Raw genomic sequence first — 17,058 nt, 5'->3', positions numbered from 1 at the left:
GTAAGGCCCCTCATGGGCCTCTTGTATGTGCCTGTGTGTGTTGGACTAGGGTGGGGACATCCTAGGGGAATTGGCTATGGGTTAGCGGCTTGCTCACCTTCAGGGTGTTCAACTCCAACAGAAGGTCAGTTGTCCCCAAAGATGACACAGGCTGAGGAGGGTCTTGTTAAATGTATAAACCAAGGGCTTCCCTCCCCTTGAGCAGGACTTCCAGGATCCAAGCCCAATGTGATCTCCCAGCTGGAGCGAGGAGAAGATCCATGGGTCCTGGATGGACAGGGGACTGAGGAAAGACAAGGCTTGGGTAATGACTACTCAGGTGAGTGATGGGAGTGAAGGGTGTGTGGGGCTGCTGTTTTCACTGAAGGCCAGGCTTGTTCAGACTGAACAGCTCATAAGAGTGGCTGTCAGGGAAGGGGTCTGTCAAGCCTCACCTGGCAGAGGAGTCCACAGTCCAGAAGGTGCTTAGCCAGGCAGCATTCCATGGCAGGAAATAGGTATAACAATGACACTAGATGGGGTGGTAGAACTGGGTGCAAAGGAGAATGGACAGGAGGGCTGAATCTAGTAGAAGCAATATTAGGCCACAGACAGATTTTTGTCGCTGCCCAGAGAGACAGAAACTGATTAGCCAGTTTCCAAAGGGATATTCAGGTTGTGGGGGTTACCCAATTGGTTTAGAAAAGAACAAAGCATCCTACGTGTAAAAGGGAAGTTTCTCAACCTGGTATTCATGGCGAAGGACTGAAAGCTTGCTGTTTGAGCTTAGGAGTCCACAGTCCCTTCATCCATACAGTATTATACTCTGGTCCCATGTGTGAAATAAGGCAAAATAAAAACCACAAAGCTAAAACTGCAAAGCATATATATATGGAAGGGGGAAAGAAAACAATTGTTCAATGTTCCTGTGATTGTCAATTTAAAAAAAGATACATTAGAAGCCATAAGAGAATTTTGCAGTGTTTCTGGATACAGAATTATTTGTGTTTCTGCTTAGTAATAAACAAAATTGTACTTTTTAAGATAACAGAAATATGAAGTGTCCAAATTAATCCAACCAAAGATGTATAAGACCTTTATGGACAAAATCATAAAAGAGAGGATGGTATTATGTAGCTAGGTCCAACCATTAAGGCTGTGTTCACAGCTGAATTAGTTGAATAACCTCTGACTACAGTATCAACAGAGTCTTGAGAAAACCTCAGCCAGCCTGCCCTCCTAGGATAAGTTGGGAGGGGTGGCATAGTCAACAGTCCACAGGCTGATTGGCATCAGCATCTCGGTGTAGCTGTTTTCCCTGAGAACTGGTCCTTGTTTCTAGAGATGGTATGGACAGGACCCCAGGTATTACAGATGACCTGCCTCTTATTGACCTGCAAAATGAGTTGTCCTTAGAGGAACAGCAGATGTGCTAGCTTCCAAGGAGTTTTATATTCCAGTGAAAGTAAGCAAGAGAATACATTATGTTGTGGAAAACTTACACAAAACTTTTCTTTCTTTCTCTTTTTTTTTGAAATGGGGTCTTGCTGTGTTTCCTAGGCTGGCCTGAATATCCTGGGCACAAGTGATCCTCCTGCCTCAGCCTCATGAGTAGCTGGACGTGCATGATTGTATCCCACTTTACATTGTACTTAAAACTGCTGACTGTAGGCATAGGAGGCAAGAAAACACAGAGGGCATTTGCTGCTACTGCCAAATCAGACCCTTTCTCCATGGAGGCAGATGTGTTCCTGCTTGGTAGGGATTTGAGTGCCTTTGAGTTTTATGCTGAAGAGACTGAGATTTTCCAGGAGCACCTGATCACTCTGTCTCTGTCACAGTGGAAAACCACAGTGGAAGACGGCACCAAGTGAGTTCTAGATACAGATATGCATAGAATCAGATGACATTTGCCGCTGCATAGGCTACCACCTCAGGCCTCAACCAGCAAGGAGCAGAGCGCTGTTCCAGGGCCTTGTCCTGGCAGCTCTGCAGGATCAATAAGTGTGTGCACCTGCCCAGCCACTCATGTTTCCCGCTCAGGGAATTGTACTTAAGTGTTGTGACAGCAGTGGAAGAATTTTTCCACTATCAAGGGAAGTATTTTGTTGTCACTTCAACTCTCTATTCCTTTTACAGACAACCTCAAATGTGAACATACTGCAACCTGTATGAAAAAGGACAGTTTTTCTTGTCTGTGGGGTAAGTATATGCTTGGCCTTTTTAATTAAGTACAGTCCCTAAAGGTGTTGGTGCTCCTGTCACCCAAACAACATTATGAGTTTCTCCAGGGTGTGTTAAAGCTAGTTGTACAGCTCACACACACAAACCCCATAAAACACTAAGGAGGTTTTTCCTAACTAAAAATCTATTTCAGTGAAAACACTTTTTCCCTCTTTATGTATTTTGTCATACTTAAAACATACTTCTCTACTTAAAGCTACAACTAAAAGCATCATTCTAAAAGCAAGTGGCAGTTTGCTTAATGCAAGACACAGGGAAGGTGCACCTGTCACTGGCCTTCACAGCAGCTTGAGTCTGTCACACAAACATCATATGATGCTTTATGTCATGAATGATTGAGTAGCCATCTGTTTAATTAGCTTATTTTTTTATTATTAAAATCATCTTGTTACTCTGGCATCAGGTCAGAAGCCATCCTTTCAGGAAACTCCAAATGATAGAAATGATACCTTTCAATGCAAATGACTAGTTCTTTCCTTGGCCTATAGGCTTTTTTCTGTGAAGATGGGGCTTATGAATTAAAAAACTAAAACCAGCCTATTGGTTTTAAAAAATGCATGGTATAACTTTTGTTTATTTATTTTTTGTGATACTGAGGGTTTGAACTCCGACTTTTATGCTTGCTGAGCAGGCAGTCTTACCACTTGAGCCACTCCTCCAGCCCTCACATGGTATAACTTTTAAAAAATAATACTAGTTAAAAGTAATTGAACAGATGACTGTGAATTCAGATTTTTTAAAAATGAAGACCCTGGGCTGGGATGTAGCTTAGTGGTAGAGCACTTGCCTAGTATGTGTGAGGCCCTGGGTTTGATCTCAGCATCAGAAAAGAAAAAAATAAATAAAAATGAAGACCTTATTTAAATAATTCTCAGTTTCAATCCATCAGTACTACAGCACACATTTAAACAAATTTCTCTGAAGGGAATGAAAAGACACAGAAGTACCCAATAAGAAAAGTTGAACAGAATTCCTCATGGAAGAGGAATTCCAAAGGACTAACAAACAGGAGAACATACTCAGTCTCATTACTCATCAGTAAAATGGAAATCAAAACCACAATGATGTATCATGTTACATCTTCAGAGTGGAAAAAAAAAGGAAAGATGTGACAATACTCAGGTGTGGGTAAGGATATAGAACAGCTAAGGGGGATGTAAATTTACATAGCCACTTTGAAAACAGTTTGGCATTATCTAATGAAGTTGAGTGGCCCCCACTTCTATCACTGCTTCCATATAGTAGGACACTTGTGTGTAAGCACTAGGAAACAAGAATCTCCATGGAAGCATACTTCATAATGAAAAACAGTGAAAATATCCCATGTCCATCCACATCTTTTTTTCTTTCTTTTTTTTTTTTTTGTGGAAATGGAGTTTGAACTTGGGGCAGGTGCTCTACCACTTGAACCACTCCATCAGCCCTTTTCTGTCCTGGGTATTTTCAAGATAGGATCTTGAGAACTGTTTGCTTGGGCTGACTTTGAACCTTGATCCTCCTGATCTCTGCCTCCTGAGTAGCTAGGATTACAGGTGTGAGCCACCAGCACCCAGATGTAAAGTGTGGCTATTTTTTTTTTTTTTTTTGGTGGAGGGGAATGGTATTTGCAATTGAACCCAGGGCCTCAAGCTTGCTGGGCAAGCACTGTACCACTTGATCTACACCCGCAGCCCAACTCTGGCATTTTAGTATAACGAAATACACCACAGTGGAAAAGATGGAATAACTGCTATAAGACAACATAATGAATCTCAGGAATATAATTCTGAGAGGGGAAAGCAAGTTGCAGAAGACCTTGTACCATGGAACTATAGAAAGCTCAGAAACATGCATAACTATATTATTATTTAGAAATATAGACTTCTAAGCTAGGGGTGTGGCTCAAGCAGTAGAGCATCACCTAGGAAGACTGAGGCCCTAAGTTCAAAACCTGAGCACTGCCCCCAAAAAAGAAACAAAACAAAACAAAATACAGGCTTCCACTTCTAGTCAGGGTGGAAGTAACAGAGACCAGAGTTACCCTACCACATGAAACAACTGGAAAACAATGAGATATTTGAAGCCACAGCTCTCAAATCAGTCTTTTGCTGGAAACCTGTCAACAAGTGATTCCTGAAAGGCAGTAAAAAAGGTGAGCCCTACAATTGCCCCACCTCACAGCTTGGAGAATGTGGAACCACAGGAAGGAGGAAATGACAGAGCTTTTTGGTTTCCCTGAGTTGAGACAGAGCTGGGAGTTCAGGAAAGCTGAAGGGTCTAGAAGTTACCACAGATTAACAAAGAGCAATCAGCTCCACAAAGAGAAGTCTGGAGAGCTGCAGAGAATTCCTCATGAGTATACAGTTGAGTACTGATTAGTACTTCATATAAGGAAATTTTCCAAGCCAGGAAAAACCCACCAGAGGGGATTGGGGAGAGTAGTACCCATGGTAGCCAGGTTGAGAGTCCTTACTCCCTGTGTACATGCCCTACACATTCCCCAGGACTGTGATTATGATGGATTTTCCTCTTATGATTAGGTTGTATTGTATGGCACTTGCCTTTAAAGCAAGGAGAGCCCTTTAATCTGGGTCTAGAGGCCAGAGATTGAAAGCATGATGTGTCATTGATTGCTCTCTTAAAGATTTAGAGTGCCGTATGGGAAGGAGTGCCACAGGATTTAGAAGCTGGAAGTGATGCCCAGCTAACCTCCAGCAAGGAGACAGTCACCTTAATCCAACAGTTTCAATGAGCTAAATTTTGCTAACAGATAATTAGCTTAGAAATGAGTTTATTCCTTACACCTCCATACAATAACTGAGACTGGACAGCACTTTGTTTCAGCCTAGAGATACCCTGAACAGAGAACCAAGCCATCCCATATTTAATTTCAGCTTACAGAAGTATGAGTTATATTACCTCCAAGTAACTTAACCACATAGCAAAACAAAGCTTGATAATATTTATTGGAATAATAAAATACAAAGCACCAAGCAAGGTAGTCTATGATGTATAGCAAAGAAGCAAGAAAATACAACCACAATTAGAAGAAAGACTGGTCAAGTGAAACTGACCAGAAATGACACATGATAGAAGACAAGCTAGGTACCAGTGCCTCATGCCTATAATCCTAGCTACTTGGGAGGCTGAGATCTAGATGACTGTGGTTTGAGGCCAGCCCAGGCAAATGCTTCATGAGATCCCCATCTCCAAAATAACCGGAGAAAGATAGATTGGAGGTGTGGCTAATGCAGGAGAGCACCTACTTAGCAAATATGGAGCCCTGAGGTTCAAACCACAGTACCACCAAAACCAAAACAAAAATACCAAAGACAGAATAAATTTATTTTATATGTTGAAGGAGCTAGAGGAAGTATTGAACAAATTAAGGAGAAGCATGAAAAGTATTTTAAAAGACATGATTTTACAACATAGAAAAATCATTAGCATTTCTATACACTAACAATGAGCAAACGGAAAAAGAATGTATGAAAACAATTCCATTTACAATAGCCTCAAAAAAAATCAAATACCTAGGTGTAAACCTAACAAAAGATGTGAAAGACCTCTACAAGGAAAACTATACACTTCTGAAGAAAGAGATTGAGGAAGACTATAGAAAGTGGAGAGATCTCCCATGCTCATGGATTGGTAGAATCAACATAGTAAAAATGTCTATACTCCCAAAAGTAATCTACATGTTTAATGCAATTCCCATCAAAATTCCAATGACATTCATCAAAGAGATTGAAAAATCTACTGTTAAATTTATATGGAAAAACAAGAGGCCACGAATAGCCAAGGCAATACTCAGTCAAAAGAACAATGCAGGAGGTATTACAATACCTGACTTCAAACTATATTACAAAGCAATAACAATAAAAACAGCATGGTACTGGCACAAAAACAGACATGAAGACCAGTGGAACAGAATAGAGGATCCAGATATGAAGCCACACAACTATGAGCAACTTATCTTTGACAAAGGAGCTAAAAATATACGATGGAGAAATAGCAGCCTCTTCAACAAAAACTGCTGGGAAAACTGGTTAGCAGTCTGCAAAAAACTGAAACTAGATCCATGTATATCACCCTATACCAAGATTAACTCAAAATGGATCAAGGATCATAATATCAGACCCCAAACTCTTAAGTTGATACAAGAAAGAGTAGGAAATACTCTGGAGTTAGTAGGTATAGGTAAGAACTTTCTCAATGAAACCCCAGCAGCACAGCAACTAAGAGATAGCATAGATAAATGGGACCTCATAAAACTAAAAAGCTTCTGTTCATCAAAAGAAATGGTCTCTAAACTGAAGAGAACACCCACAGAGTGGGAGAAAATATTTGCCAATTATACATCAGACAAAGGACTGATAACCAGAATATACAGGGAACTTAAAAAACTAAATTCTCCCAAAACTAATGAACCAATAAAGAAATGGGCATGTGAACTAAACAGAACTTTCTCAAAAGAAGAAATTCAAATGGCCAGAAAACACATGAAAAAATGCTCACCATCTCTAGCAATAAAGGAAATGCAAATTAAAACCACACTAAGATTCCACCTCACCCCTGTTAGAACAGCCATCATCAGCAACACCACCAACAACAGGTGTTGGCGAGGATGCGGGGAAAAAGGAACCCTCTTACACTGTTGGTGGGAATGTAGACTAGTACAACCACTCTGGAAAAAAAATTTGGAGGCTACTTAAAAAGCTGGACATCGATCTACCATTTGATCCAGCAATACCACTCTTGGGGATATACCCAAAAGACTGTTACTCCAGAGGCACCTGCACATCCATGTTTATTGCGGCACTATTCACAATAGCCAAGTTATGGAAACAGCCAAGATGCCCCACCACTGACGAATGGATTAAGAAAATGTGGTATCTATACACAATGGAATTTTATGCAGCCATGAAGAACGAAATGTTATCATTCGCTGGTAAATGGATGGAATTGGAGAACATCATTCTGAGTGAGGTTAGCCTGGCTCAAAAAACCAAAAATCGTATGTTCTCCCTCATATGTGGACATTAGATCAAGGGCAAACACAACAATGGGATTGGACTATGAGCACATGATAAAAGCGAGAGCACACAAGGGAGGGGTGAGGATAGGTAAGACACCTAAAAAACTAGCTAGCATTTGTTGCCCTTAATGCAGAGAAACTAAAGCAGATACCTTAAAGCAACTGAGGCCAATAGGAAAAGGGGACCAGGTACTAGAGAAAAGGTTAGATCAAAAAGAATTAACCTAGAAGGTAACACCCACGCACAGGAAATCAATGTGAGTCAATGCCCTGTATAGCTATCTTTATCTCAACCAGCAAAACCCCTTGTTCCTTCCTATTATTGCTTATACTCTCTCTACAACAAAATTAGAGATAAGGGCAAAATAGTTTCTGCTGGGTATTGAGGGGGGGAGCGGGAGGGGGTGGAGTGGGTGGTAAGGGAGGGGGTGGGGGCAGGGGGGAGAAATAAACCAAGCCTTGTATGCACATATGAATAATAAAAGAAAAATGGAAAAAAAAAAAAAAAGACATGATTTTAAACTTTGGAGATGAGATAACAACAAGATGATAAATTCACTGGATGGAATAATGGCAAATTAGACATTGCTGAGAAAAGGTTAGGGAATGTGAAAACAAAGCAGTAGGCACTTAAAGGAAAGGAAACAGAAGAAAGACTGAAAAAGATTAAAGAACAGTAAGCTAAGGAACAGCCTGAAGTGGCCTAATGTACTTAATTGGAGCCAAGAAAGGGCAGGAGGGTCAGAAAAAAAATTGAGTAAATAATGGTTGGAAACTTTCTAAACTTAATGAAAACTGTAAACACACAGATCTAAGAAGCTCAGTGATCCCAATGCACAATAAACATGAATAAAATTATACTAAACCACATAATAATCAAATTACTTGAAACCAATGATAAAGAGGAAAATTATAAAGGAGCCAGAGAAAAACATGTCATGTACAGAGGAACAAAGAATGACAACTGATCTCTTACTAGAAATAATACAAATGAAGAAAATGGAAAATCTTCAAAATACTAAAGGCAAAAAGCACACCAAGTAGAATTCTCAATGAAAATATCTTTCAAAAGTAAAGGCTTGGGCTGGAGGCATGGCTCAAGCAGTAGAGAACCTGCCTAGCAAGCATGAAGCCCTAAGGTCAAACCCTAGCACCACCAAAGAAAGCAAAGGCCAAATATGCCTTTAGATGTACAGGTCTTCATCACCAAAAGACTTGGAATGTTAGAAGTTCTTCAGGCAGAAAGAAATTCATATGAGGTGGAAACATGGGTCTACACAAAGGAATGGTAACTATGTGGACAGGCATGATTTACTATGATGATTACTTCAGTCTCAGAGATAAATGAGGCTACTGAAACAAAAATGTGTTTGAGGATTATAACATAAGTGAAGTAAAATGTACGACAATAGAAGCATAAAGGCTAGGAAACATAACTTGCGGTAAGTTGAAGATGCAAACTACTGACTCAAACAACTACTAAAAATTTTAAAGAGTTATGAGCTAGGCATGATGAACATACCTATAGTCCCAGCTGCTAGAGAGACTGAGACAGGAGGATTGCTTGAACCCAAGAGTTCAAGGCTAGCCAGAATAATATCTTTGCCCCATGTCCCCAAAAAAGTTACAGCCAAGAAGCCAACAAATATACTAGTTAAAAAAAGAAAATAATGGGCTGGTGGAGTGGCTCAAGTGGTAGGTCTTCCTAGAAAGCATGAGGCCCTGAGTTCATTCCCAGTAACACACACACACACACACACACACACACACTCACAAAGCCAGGCGCTGGTGGCTTACACCTATAATCTTAGCTACTCAGGAGGCAGAAATCATCACAAGGATTGCAGGCAATCCTTCACAAGGATTCACCAGGCAAATAGTTCACAAGACCCTATCTTGAAAATACCCAATACAAAACAGGGCTGATGGAGTTAGTAGAGCACCTGCCTAGCAAGAGTGAGGCCCTGAGTTCAAACCTGATTACTGTCAGAAAAGAAAGAAAGAAAATGACAAAGAAATAAGAACAGGGACAATGATAGACTTTAAAAACAAAACAAAACATGTGAATAATCACCTAGTCTAAATGCTCTTTTTAAAAAGCAGAGATTAGCCAGCATGGTGGTACACATCTGTAATCTCAGCACTTTGGGAGGCTGAGGCAGGAAGACCACAAGTTCTAGGCCAGTCTGGGCTACATAGTTAGATCTGGTGTCAAAAAAAAAAAAAAGCAGAGGAACCAAGCTCTGTGTTGCTTTGCATTCAGAAAATACATAAACATACAAATAGACTAAAAGTTTTAAAATGGCAAAAGTTTGAACTGGGGTGTAGCTTAGTGGTAGAGAGCTTGCTTAGTATGTGTAAGTCCCTGGGTTTAATCCCTAAACAACCCCCCCCCACCAAAAAATGGAGAAAAATTTATGCTAGCTGGGTATAGTAGTCCATTCCTCCAATCCCAGCACTTGAAATGCTGAAGCAGGAGGATTGTGAATTTAAGGCCAGCCTGAGCTACATAACAAGGCCCAGTCTCAAAAAAACAAACAATAATAAAGAAAATTTTGTTTTTAAAGAAAGCTGGACAGATTATTTTAATATCTGGCAATGTAAGTTTTTGAACAAAGAATGTTAATGGTGATAAAAGGAGGTCTTTCTGTTACAACAAAGTAGTTACTTCAGAGTCTATAACAAGCTGGGCATGGTTGCACATGCCTGCAGTTCCAGCACCCAAGAAGCTGATGCTGGAGAATCTCAAGTTCAAGATCAGCCTAGGCAAGGCTATGTACATAGAGAGACCCTGTCTCAGCAAAACAAACAAGCCTGGTACGTACTTAAGTGGTAGAGCTCCTACCTGGCAAGTTTGAGGCCCTGAGTTCAAACCTCAGTACTGGGGGAGAAAAAAAAGAGTGGTTGATGTCATGGCTCAAGTGGTAGAGGACTTGCCTAGTAAATGCAAGGCCCTTAGTTTGAACCTCAGTACCACCAAAAAGAAAAAGAGGATATAATATATAAAACTTTAAAATCTATGAAACAAAAATTGATGGAATTGCAAGAAAAATAGACAAATTCACATTTACCATTTTAGAGATGTCAACACTATTCTCTAAAAAATTGTTAGAACAAGTAGGAAGAAAATTAGGGAGAATATAGGGAAATTAACACCATCAACCAACCTGCCTTGACTGACTCAACAGTGGTAAAATACACATTCTTTTCAACTTCACACAAACATTTACTAAGAGAATGTTGTGGGCTGTAAAAATAAAGTACATTAAGTTTAAAAGAGAACACATAAAGTATATTCTCTAACAAAAATGGAGAGGATCTTAGAGGCCAGCCTGGGTTACATAGTGTTTTTTGATCTCAAAAAACACATTTAAGTTAAACTGTAAGGGATCTTTTGAACTGAATAAAATGAAAACATCAAGCCGGGCACTGATGGCTCACCTGTAATCCTAGCTACTCAGGAGGCAGAGATCAGGAGGATCGTGGTTCAAAGCCAGCCTGGGCAAATAGTTCCATGAGACCCTATCTCAAAAAACCTTCATAGAAATGGTGGAGTGGCTCAAGGTGAAAGCCCTGAGTTCAAGCCCAAGTACTGCAAAAAAAAAAAAAAAAAAGAAAAGAAAACATCAAGATTTATGAGGTGTGGGCTAGGGGTGAAGGGGCAGAGAGTTTGCCTATCAAGCATGAGGCCCTGGATTCAAATCCCCAGTACTGAAAAAAAAATTATGAGATGCCACCTACAGCATTTTTTGTTGTTTTTAGGTTGTCTGAATGGGGATTTTATTGTATCAAACAGAGGTAAGCCAAGGAGAGGAGGAGGGAAAGCAGCATAAGGGTGGAGGTGGGGTGGGGCAGGTATGGGGCTGGAGCTGGCGCAGGGCCAAGCTCAGCTGTTGGAGCTGTCTGAGGAGCCACCAGGAGCTCCAGCTGTACCTGGTGACCAAGGCCTTTGTGGTGCTTGCTCTTACTGTACCACTGGAGCTGGTGAGGAAGCTAGAACTGGTGCAAGCTCTGGAGGTGGTTTGTGAGCCTGGGCCAAAGCTGGCCCCACAGTGAGGGCTGTGCCTCAGCAGTCTCCAGATGCTCCAGCTTCACATGGAGGAAGTAGGCTGGGTGTTCCAAGTGGGAGCCAGTCACACTCAGCCTAACCTTGGGCTGGTGCCCTCTCAGGTTCCCATTGAAGCCCAGGGCATAGGGCTGCAGCCAGGCATTCAACTGTGGGCACTGCCTGGCTCTGATGTTGAGTATGACCTACAGCTTTTTTAATATAGAGAGAGCAAAAGCACTAAACCACCTATGTTAGAAAAGAAGAAAGTTGTTAAGAGTCAAAGCCTCCTGAGTATGTGCATGTCACCATGCCTGTAAGTAGGTAGGGAGGTAGGTAGGTAGATAGATGGATGCAGCAGACAGCCCCTCTCTCCAAAAAGTGGAGTTTAAATCACTTCCTCTGGAGGGCAGGCTAGATTCAGTGACTTATATTCAAGGAATAGTATATGGAAAGAAAAACCTAAAATGAGAGACATTCCAGAAAATGCCTGAGCAGTACTCCTCAAAGCTGTCAAGTTCTGATAAACAAAAACAGAGACTGTCACAGAGAAGAGGAGACTATGGAGACATGCCAGCTAAATGCAGTGGTGGTAACTAGAAAAACTGAAATCCAAAGGAGGTCTGGAGTTCAGTTAATAGTACTATTCCAGGATTGTTGTCTTCTACTGTTGTGACAAATGCACCTTGGAAATGTAAGGTGTTAACAGTGGAGGATAGTGGGTGAGGGGCATAAGGGAACTCTACCTTTGCAACTTTTCTCCCAATTTAGAGTTATTCCAAAATAAAAAACTTATTTTTAAAAAGCAATGTAATTCACAGTATTTAAACAAAAGAACAATCGTGAATATCTTAATTATTGAAGAAAAAGCATTTTACAAAATCCAGCGTCCAATCTTGATTAAAGCTCAACAAAGTAGGTCCTTCCTCAACCTAATAAAAGGCATCTACAAAATACCTACACCTATTGCTGGCAGAGTGGCTCCTCTGCCTAGCAAGTGTGAGGCCCTGAGTTCAAACCCCAGTACTGAAAGAAAAAAAAAAACTAATCAAAATACCTACACCTAACATCACACTTAATGGTGGAGACTGAGTGCTTTCTGTTCAGTATTGTGCTGGAAGTTCTGCCAAGTGCAATGAGGCAAGAAAAGAAAAGGCAACCAGATTATAAAAGGATGAAGTAAAACTATTTTGCAAAGATTGTGATCAGCTACATAGGAAGTCCTGTGAAATCTATACAAAAGCTACTAGAATAAGTGAGCTTAGCAAATTGTCAGTACATAAGGTCAAGATACAAAAATTAATTGTATTCTACATACAGACATTGAAATTTTAAAACAATAGTATTATCTGTACTACCAAAAAGTAGAAAATGGCTGGGCATAGGTGGCTCACACCTGTAATCACAGCCACTCGGGAGGCAGAGATCCAGGAAAATCACAGTTCAAAGCCAGCCTGTGGAAATAGTTCCTATTTTGAAAAAAGCCCATCCCAAAAAAGGGCTGGTGAAATGACTCAAGTACTAAAGTGCCTGCCTAGCAAGCTTAAAGCCCTGAGTTCAAACCCCAGTGCCACCAAAAAAAAAAAAAAAAAAAAATTATAAGCCAACTCTAAAGTTCACATAGAAATTTAAAGTAATCAGAGTCAAATCAACTTTGAAAAAACTTACAGGACACACAGCAACAAGATTTATTATAAATCTATATCAATCAAGACTGATGTTGACACCAAAATAAAAGATTTTAAGCAATAACAAAGACAATTCAGTGGAGAAATAATGTTCTTTTCAACAAATCCTGTTGGATATGCATATGTCAAAATTTTTTTTAATTGTGTTTTTTTTTGGGGGGGGTACTGATGTTTGAACTCAGAGCCTGCACCTTGAGTCCACTCTACCAGCTCTTTTCTTTTTGTGATGGGTTTTTTTCAAGATAGGGTCTCATGAACTATTTGCCTGGGATGGCTTCAAACTGCGATCCTCCTGATCTCTGCCTCCTGAGAGCTAGGATTACAGGAATGAGCCACTGGTGCCCAGCAATGTTTTTTAGTTTTGATTCATATCATATACTGTAAGAATTAACCCCAAATGGTCATGGACCCAAAACTTATGAAAGAAAACATAGCCAACTTTTGAGTGGCAAAGATTGAATCAGACCAAAATCATAAACTATTTTAAAAATTAGTAAGTTGAACTTTTCAAAATTCAGAACTTCAGCACTTTTAAATAAAGTGAAAAGACACTTGGGAAGACAATATTATAAAAGCAAGAAATTAATAATATTGGGAAAGCACTGGTTTGGGTAAATTGTTTGCAAGACCCTATCTCAAAAATACCCAATACAAAACAGGACTGGTGGACTCTCTCGAGTGGTAGAACAGCTGCCTAGCAAACATGAGGCCCTATCTCAAAAATACCCAATACAAAACAGGATTGGTGAACTGTCTCGAGTGGTAGAACAGCTGCCTAGCAAACATGAGGCCCTGAGTTCAAATTCTGGTACTGCTAAAATAATAATAATATTGGGAAAGCAAGTACCAAAATTACAGGCATGTGCTACCATGCCCAGCTCATTATTCTATATGTACATGTGTGTATGTTTTTAAGCAGTATTGGAGTTTGGACTTAGGGCTTTGCACTTGCAAGTTAGGTGTTTTACTGCTTAAACTGTGCCTCCTGCCCCTTTTGTTTGGTTTTTGGGAGATAGGGTCTTGCTTTTTGCCCAGGCCAGCTTAGCCCGTGATCTTCCTGTTTTAAACTTCCAGCTATCACAGGGATGACAAGCGCATACTGCTTTTTTCCATTGAGATGGGATCAATCGAACTCTTTGCTCAGGCTGGTATAAACCATGATCCTCTCGATCTCAGCCTCCCAAGTAGCTAGGATTACAGGCATAAACCACCAGTGTTTAGCTGGCTTTTTTTTTTTTTTTTTTTTTGCAGTGCTGACGATCAAGCCTAGGGCCTTGCCCATGCTAGGCAAGTGCTCTTAACATAATAAACAATAAACAAATAATAATATAAACAATAACAAAAAAGTGCTTTAAGATTTAATCTACATGCTATACAATTAACCCAAAGTATACAATTAAGTGGTTTTTATTATGCTCAGTTATCCAACCATCACTACAATCAACTTTTGAAAATTTTATCACCCTCAACAGAAACCATAGACTCATACCAATATGTGGTTTTTTTAATCTGTTTTTTTTTTCACTTGGTATATTTTCAAGATTCACTCTTGTAGCATTTATAATGTTCCATTGTATGGTTCCATTTTTTTTTTCTTTTGTTTCTTGAGACAGGACTCACCTTGTAGCCCAGGCTGGCCTTCAACTCATAATTCTGCATTAGCCTCCTGAGTGCTGGGATTACAGGCATTCAACACCATACCTGACCTTAGCTCCACATTTTATCTATTCATCAATGGGTGAACATTTGGGGTTTTCTGTATTCCTTATATTTTACATGTATTTTGCAAATAGTTTTGGTGTACCTATTTGATTTAAGTGAAAATTAAATGATACCAGCAAGGGTCAAGGGCATAATTCAAGAGGTAGAGCACCTACCCAGCAAGTACAAGGACCTGAGTTCAAACCCTGATACCACCAAAAAATAATAAATGTTGCCAGCAAAATATCCTGAGTTATGAAGAAGCTGCTTCTCAAGTCAGGGAGGTAACCAGCGAGGGCTGCGTGAAGAGATGGCATTTACAGTCCTCCTTGAGGAACAGGTACAGGATTCAGGTGAAACTGGAAAACATGGGAGTCAGGTGATGGCCAGATTGGGGGAAGAATGTGAGCTATGCAGGGTGGAAGGGAACAAAGAGGTTTCCCCAGCTCAGATGAAGAGATCAAGGTGGTAGAAAAGGAGACAGGCTGGCAGATCAGGCCTGGTTGTGCTGCCACTTTGTTCCATTCAGAGAGGCAGCCTGCACAGGTGCTTTGCCATCCCTAGGACAAGTGCAACTAGCTCTAGGTTTTTCATGGCCTGCTTTGCCTTACCAGTTCCAGGACACAGGAGCATTCTAACCTAGGAGTGTAATGGTGGCAGATGGGCAGCATGAGTCCAAATGCCACTCCAGTCACAGCTAAGGACAGGGATGATAATGTTCCTCACAGGAGTGTTTTTGGGCTGGCAGTGACATGCAGGATACTGTGACAGCACAGTGCCTGGCACCCTGCTCAGCTCTACAAGACCATGAGTTTGTAGCCAAACCAGGGTCTCTCGGCTCACATTCCTACTATCGATCAGCACCTGCCATCTAGAAACTTTTCATTCCAGCTGTGGTAAACCTGAAAGGGTAAAATCCAGTTCTAGTGAGTTCTGGTATGACCAGACCATTTACATTGCACGTAATTTTTAACACCTTTGGATTAAATTCTACCTTCTCACTAGTTTTCTGATTTGAGTGCTTATATATTAGCCACCAAATTATCATTTATGCTTTGTGTGTGTGTGTGTGTGGTACTTGGTGATTGAACCCAGAACTTCATACTTGTTAGACAAGTGCTCTTCCTCTTGAGCCAAGCCCCTTATCCTATTATTTGGGGATTTTTTTGTTTTGTTTTGTTTTGTTTTGGTACTGGGGATTGAACCCAGGGCCTTATACATGCTAGGCAAACACTTAACCACTGAGTTACCACCCCTGTTTTTCTGTTTTGTTTCTGAGATAGGTCTCACTTCGTTCAGGCTGGCCTTGAAGTCACAGTGATCTTCCTTACTCTGTTTCTCAAGTAGTAGAGATTACAGGTATTACTGCTGCTTTTGCTTCTGACATGTTGTTTGCTGTTTTGTTGCTTTTGTTTTGGTTTTTAGTGGTCCTGGAGTTTGAACTCAGGGCCTCACATACTTACTAAGCAAGCAGTCTACCACTTGACCCACTCCCCAAGCCCTTTTTTGCTTTAGTTATTCTTCAGATAGGGTCTTACATTTTTGCCTGGGATCAGCCTCATACCACAATCCTACCTATGTCTCCACAAGTAGGATTACAGGGACACATCACCACATCTTACTTGTTGATTTGAGATGGGATTCCCAATAACATTTTGCCCAAGCTGGCCTCAAACTGCACAATCCTCCCAATCTCTGCCTCCCGAATAGCTGGAATTATAGGGATGAAACACCATGCTTAGCCTCTAATGTATCATTTAGGACATTTTTCAACCTGTATTTAAAATGGCTACCATCTAACCATTCCTAAAGACCTTCATTTCTCTATATGAATCTAATTTCTTCTGTCTGAAGAATTCTTTTTCTTGTAACTATCATTTCTTATAATGTGGATTTGATGGCTGTGCATTCTCTCCATTTAAAAAAAATTATTTCTCTTTCCTTTTTTAAAGCTATTTTCACTAGGCTGAACCTAAGACACCCAGTTGTAACCTGGGACCACAGTTTTATTGTTTCCCTTCAGTGCTTTTGGGACCTGGCCTTCTGACTCGATACTCTCCAATGGAGTGACTGCTGCAGTTCTTACACTTGCTGCTCTGTATACTGTGTCTTTTTTCCTGTGATTGCCTTTCATTTTTTTTGTTTTGTTTGTTTTTGTTTTTGGTGGGACCAGGTTTTCTACCCAGGACTTCATGCTCGCAAAGCAGGCACTCTACCTCCAGTCCACTTTGCTGTTTATTTTGGAGATGAGGTCTTGTGAACTATTTCCAAAGGCTAGCCTCAAACCTCAGTCCTCATAATCTCAGCTTCCCAAGTAGCTAGGATTACAGGCAAGAGCCATTGGTGCTTGGGGTAATTGCTTTAAAACAGTTGTAGTATTTTGT

General features: G+C 40.5%; 1 protein-coding gene across 9 annotated transcripts in view; it reads left to right on the top strand.

The window, feature by feature from the left end:
- Znf250 (zinc finger protein 250) overlaps positions 1 to 17,058 on the top strand; it is a 32,094-nt gene that overhangs the window by 7,366 nt on the left and 7,670 nt on the right. For 6 of the 9 annotated variants that reach the window (XM_074069502.1, XM_074069501.1, XM_074069499.1 and 3 more), the window contains 3 exons: positions 206 to 319; positions 2,119 to 2,181; positions 11,003 to 11,038. In XM_074069502.1, the coding sequence (XP_073925603.1) occupies positions 206 to 319; positions 2,119 to 2,181; positions 11,003 to 11,038 (213 nt within the window). Of the gene's footprint in view, positions 1 to 205; positions 320 to 1,574; positions 1,850 to 2,118; positions 2,182 to 11,002; positions 11,039 to 17,058 lie in introns of those variants that run through there. The other 3 variants (XM_074069504.1, XM_074069503.1, XM_074069505.1) reach the window with 3 other exon arrangements.

This window comes from Castor canadensis, chromosome 3 (genome assembly GCF_047511655.1).
Source record: "Castor canadensis chromosome 3, mCasCan1.hap1v2, whole genome shotgun sequence".
Classification (NCBI taxonomy): domain Eukaryota; kingdom Metazoa; phylum Chordata; class Mammalia; order Rodentia; family Castoridae; genus Castor; species Castor canadensis.
This window is presented reverse-complemented; position numbering and strand designations above follow the sequence as displayed.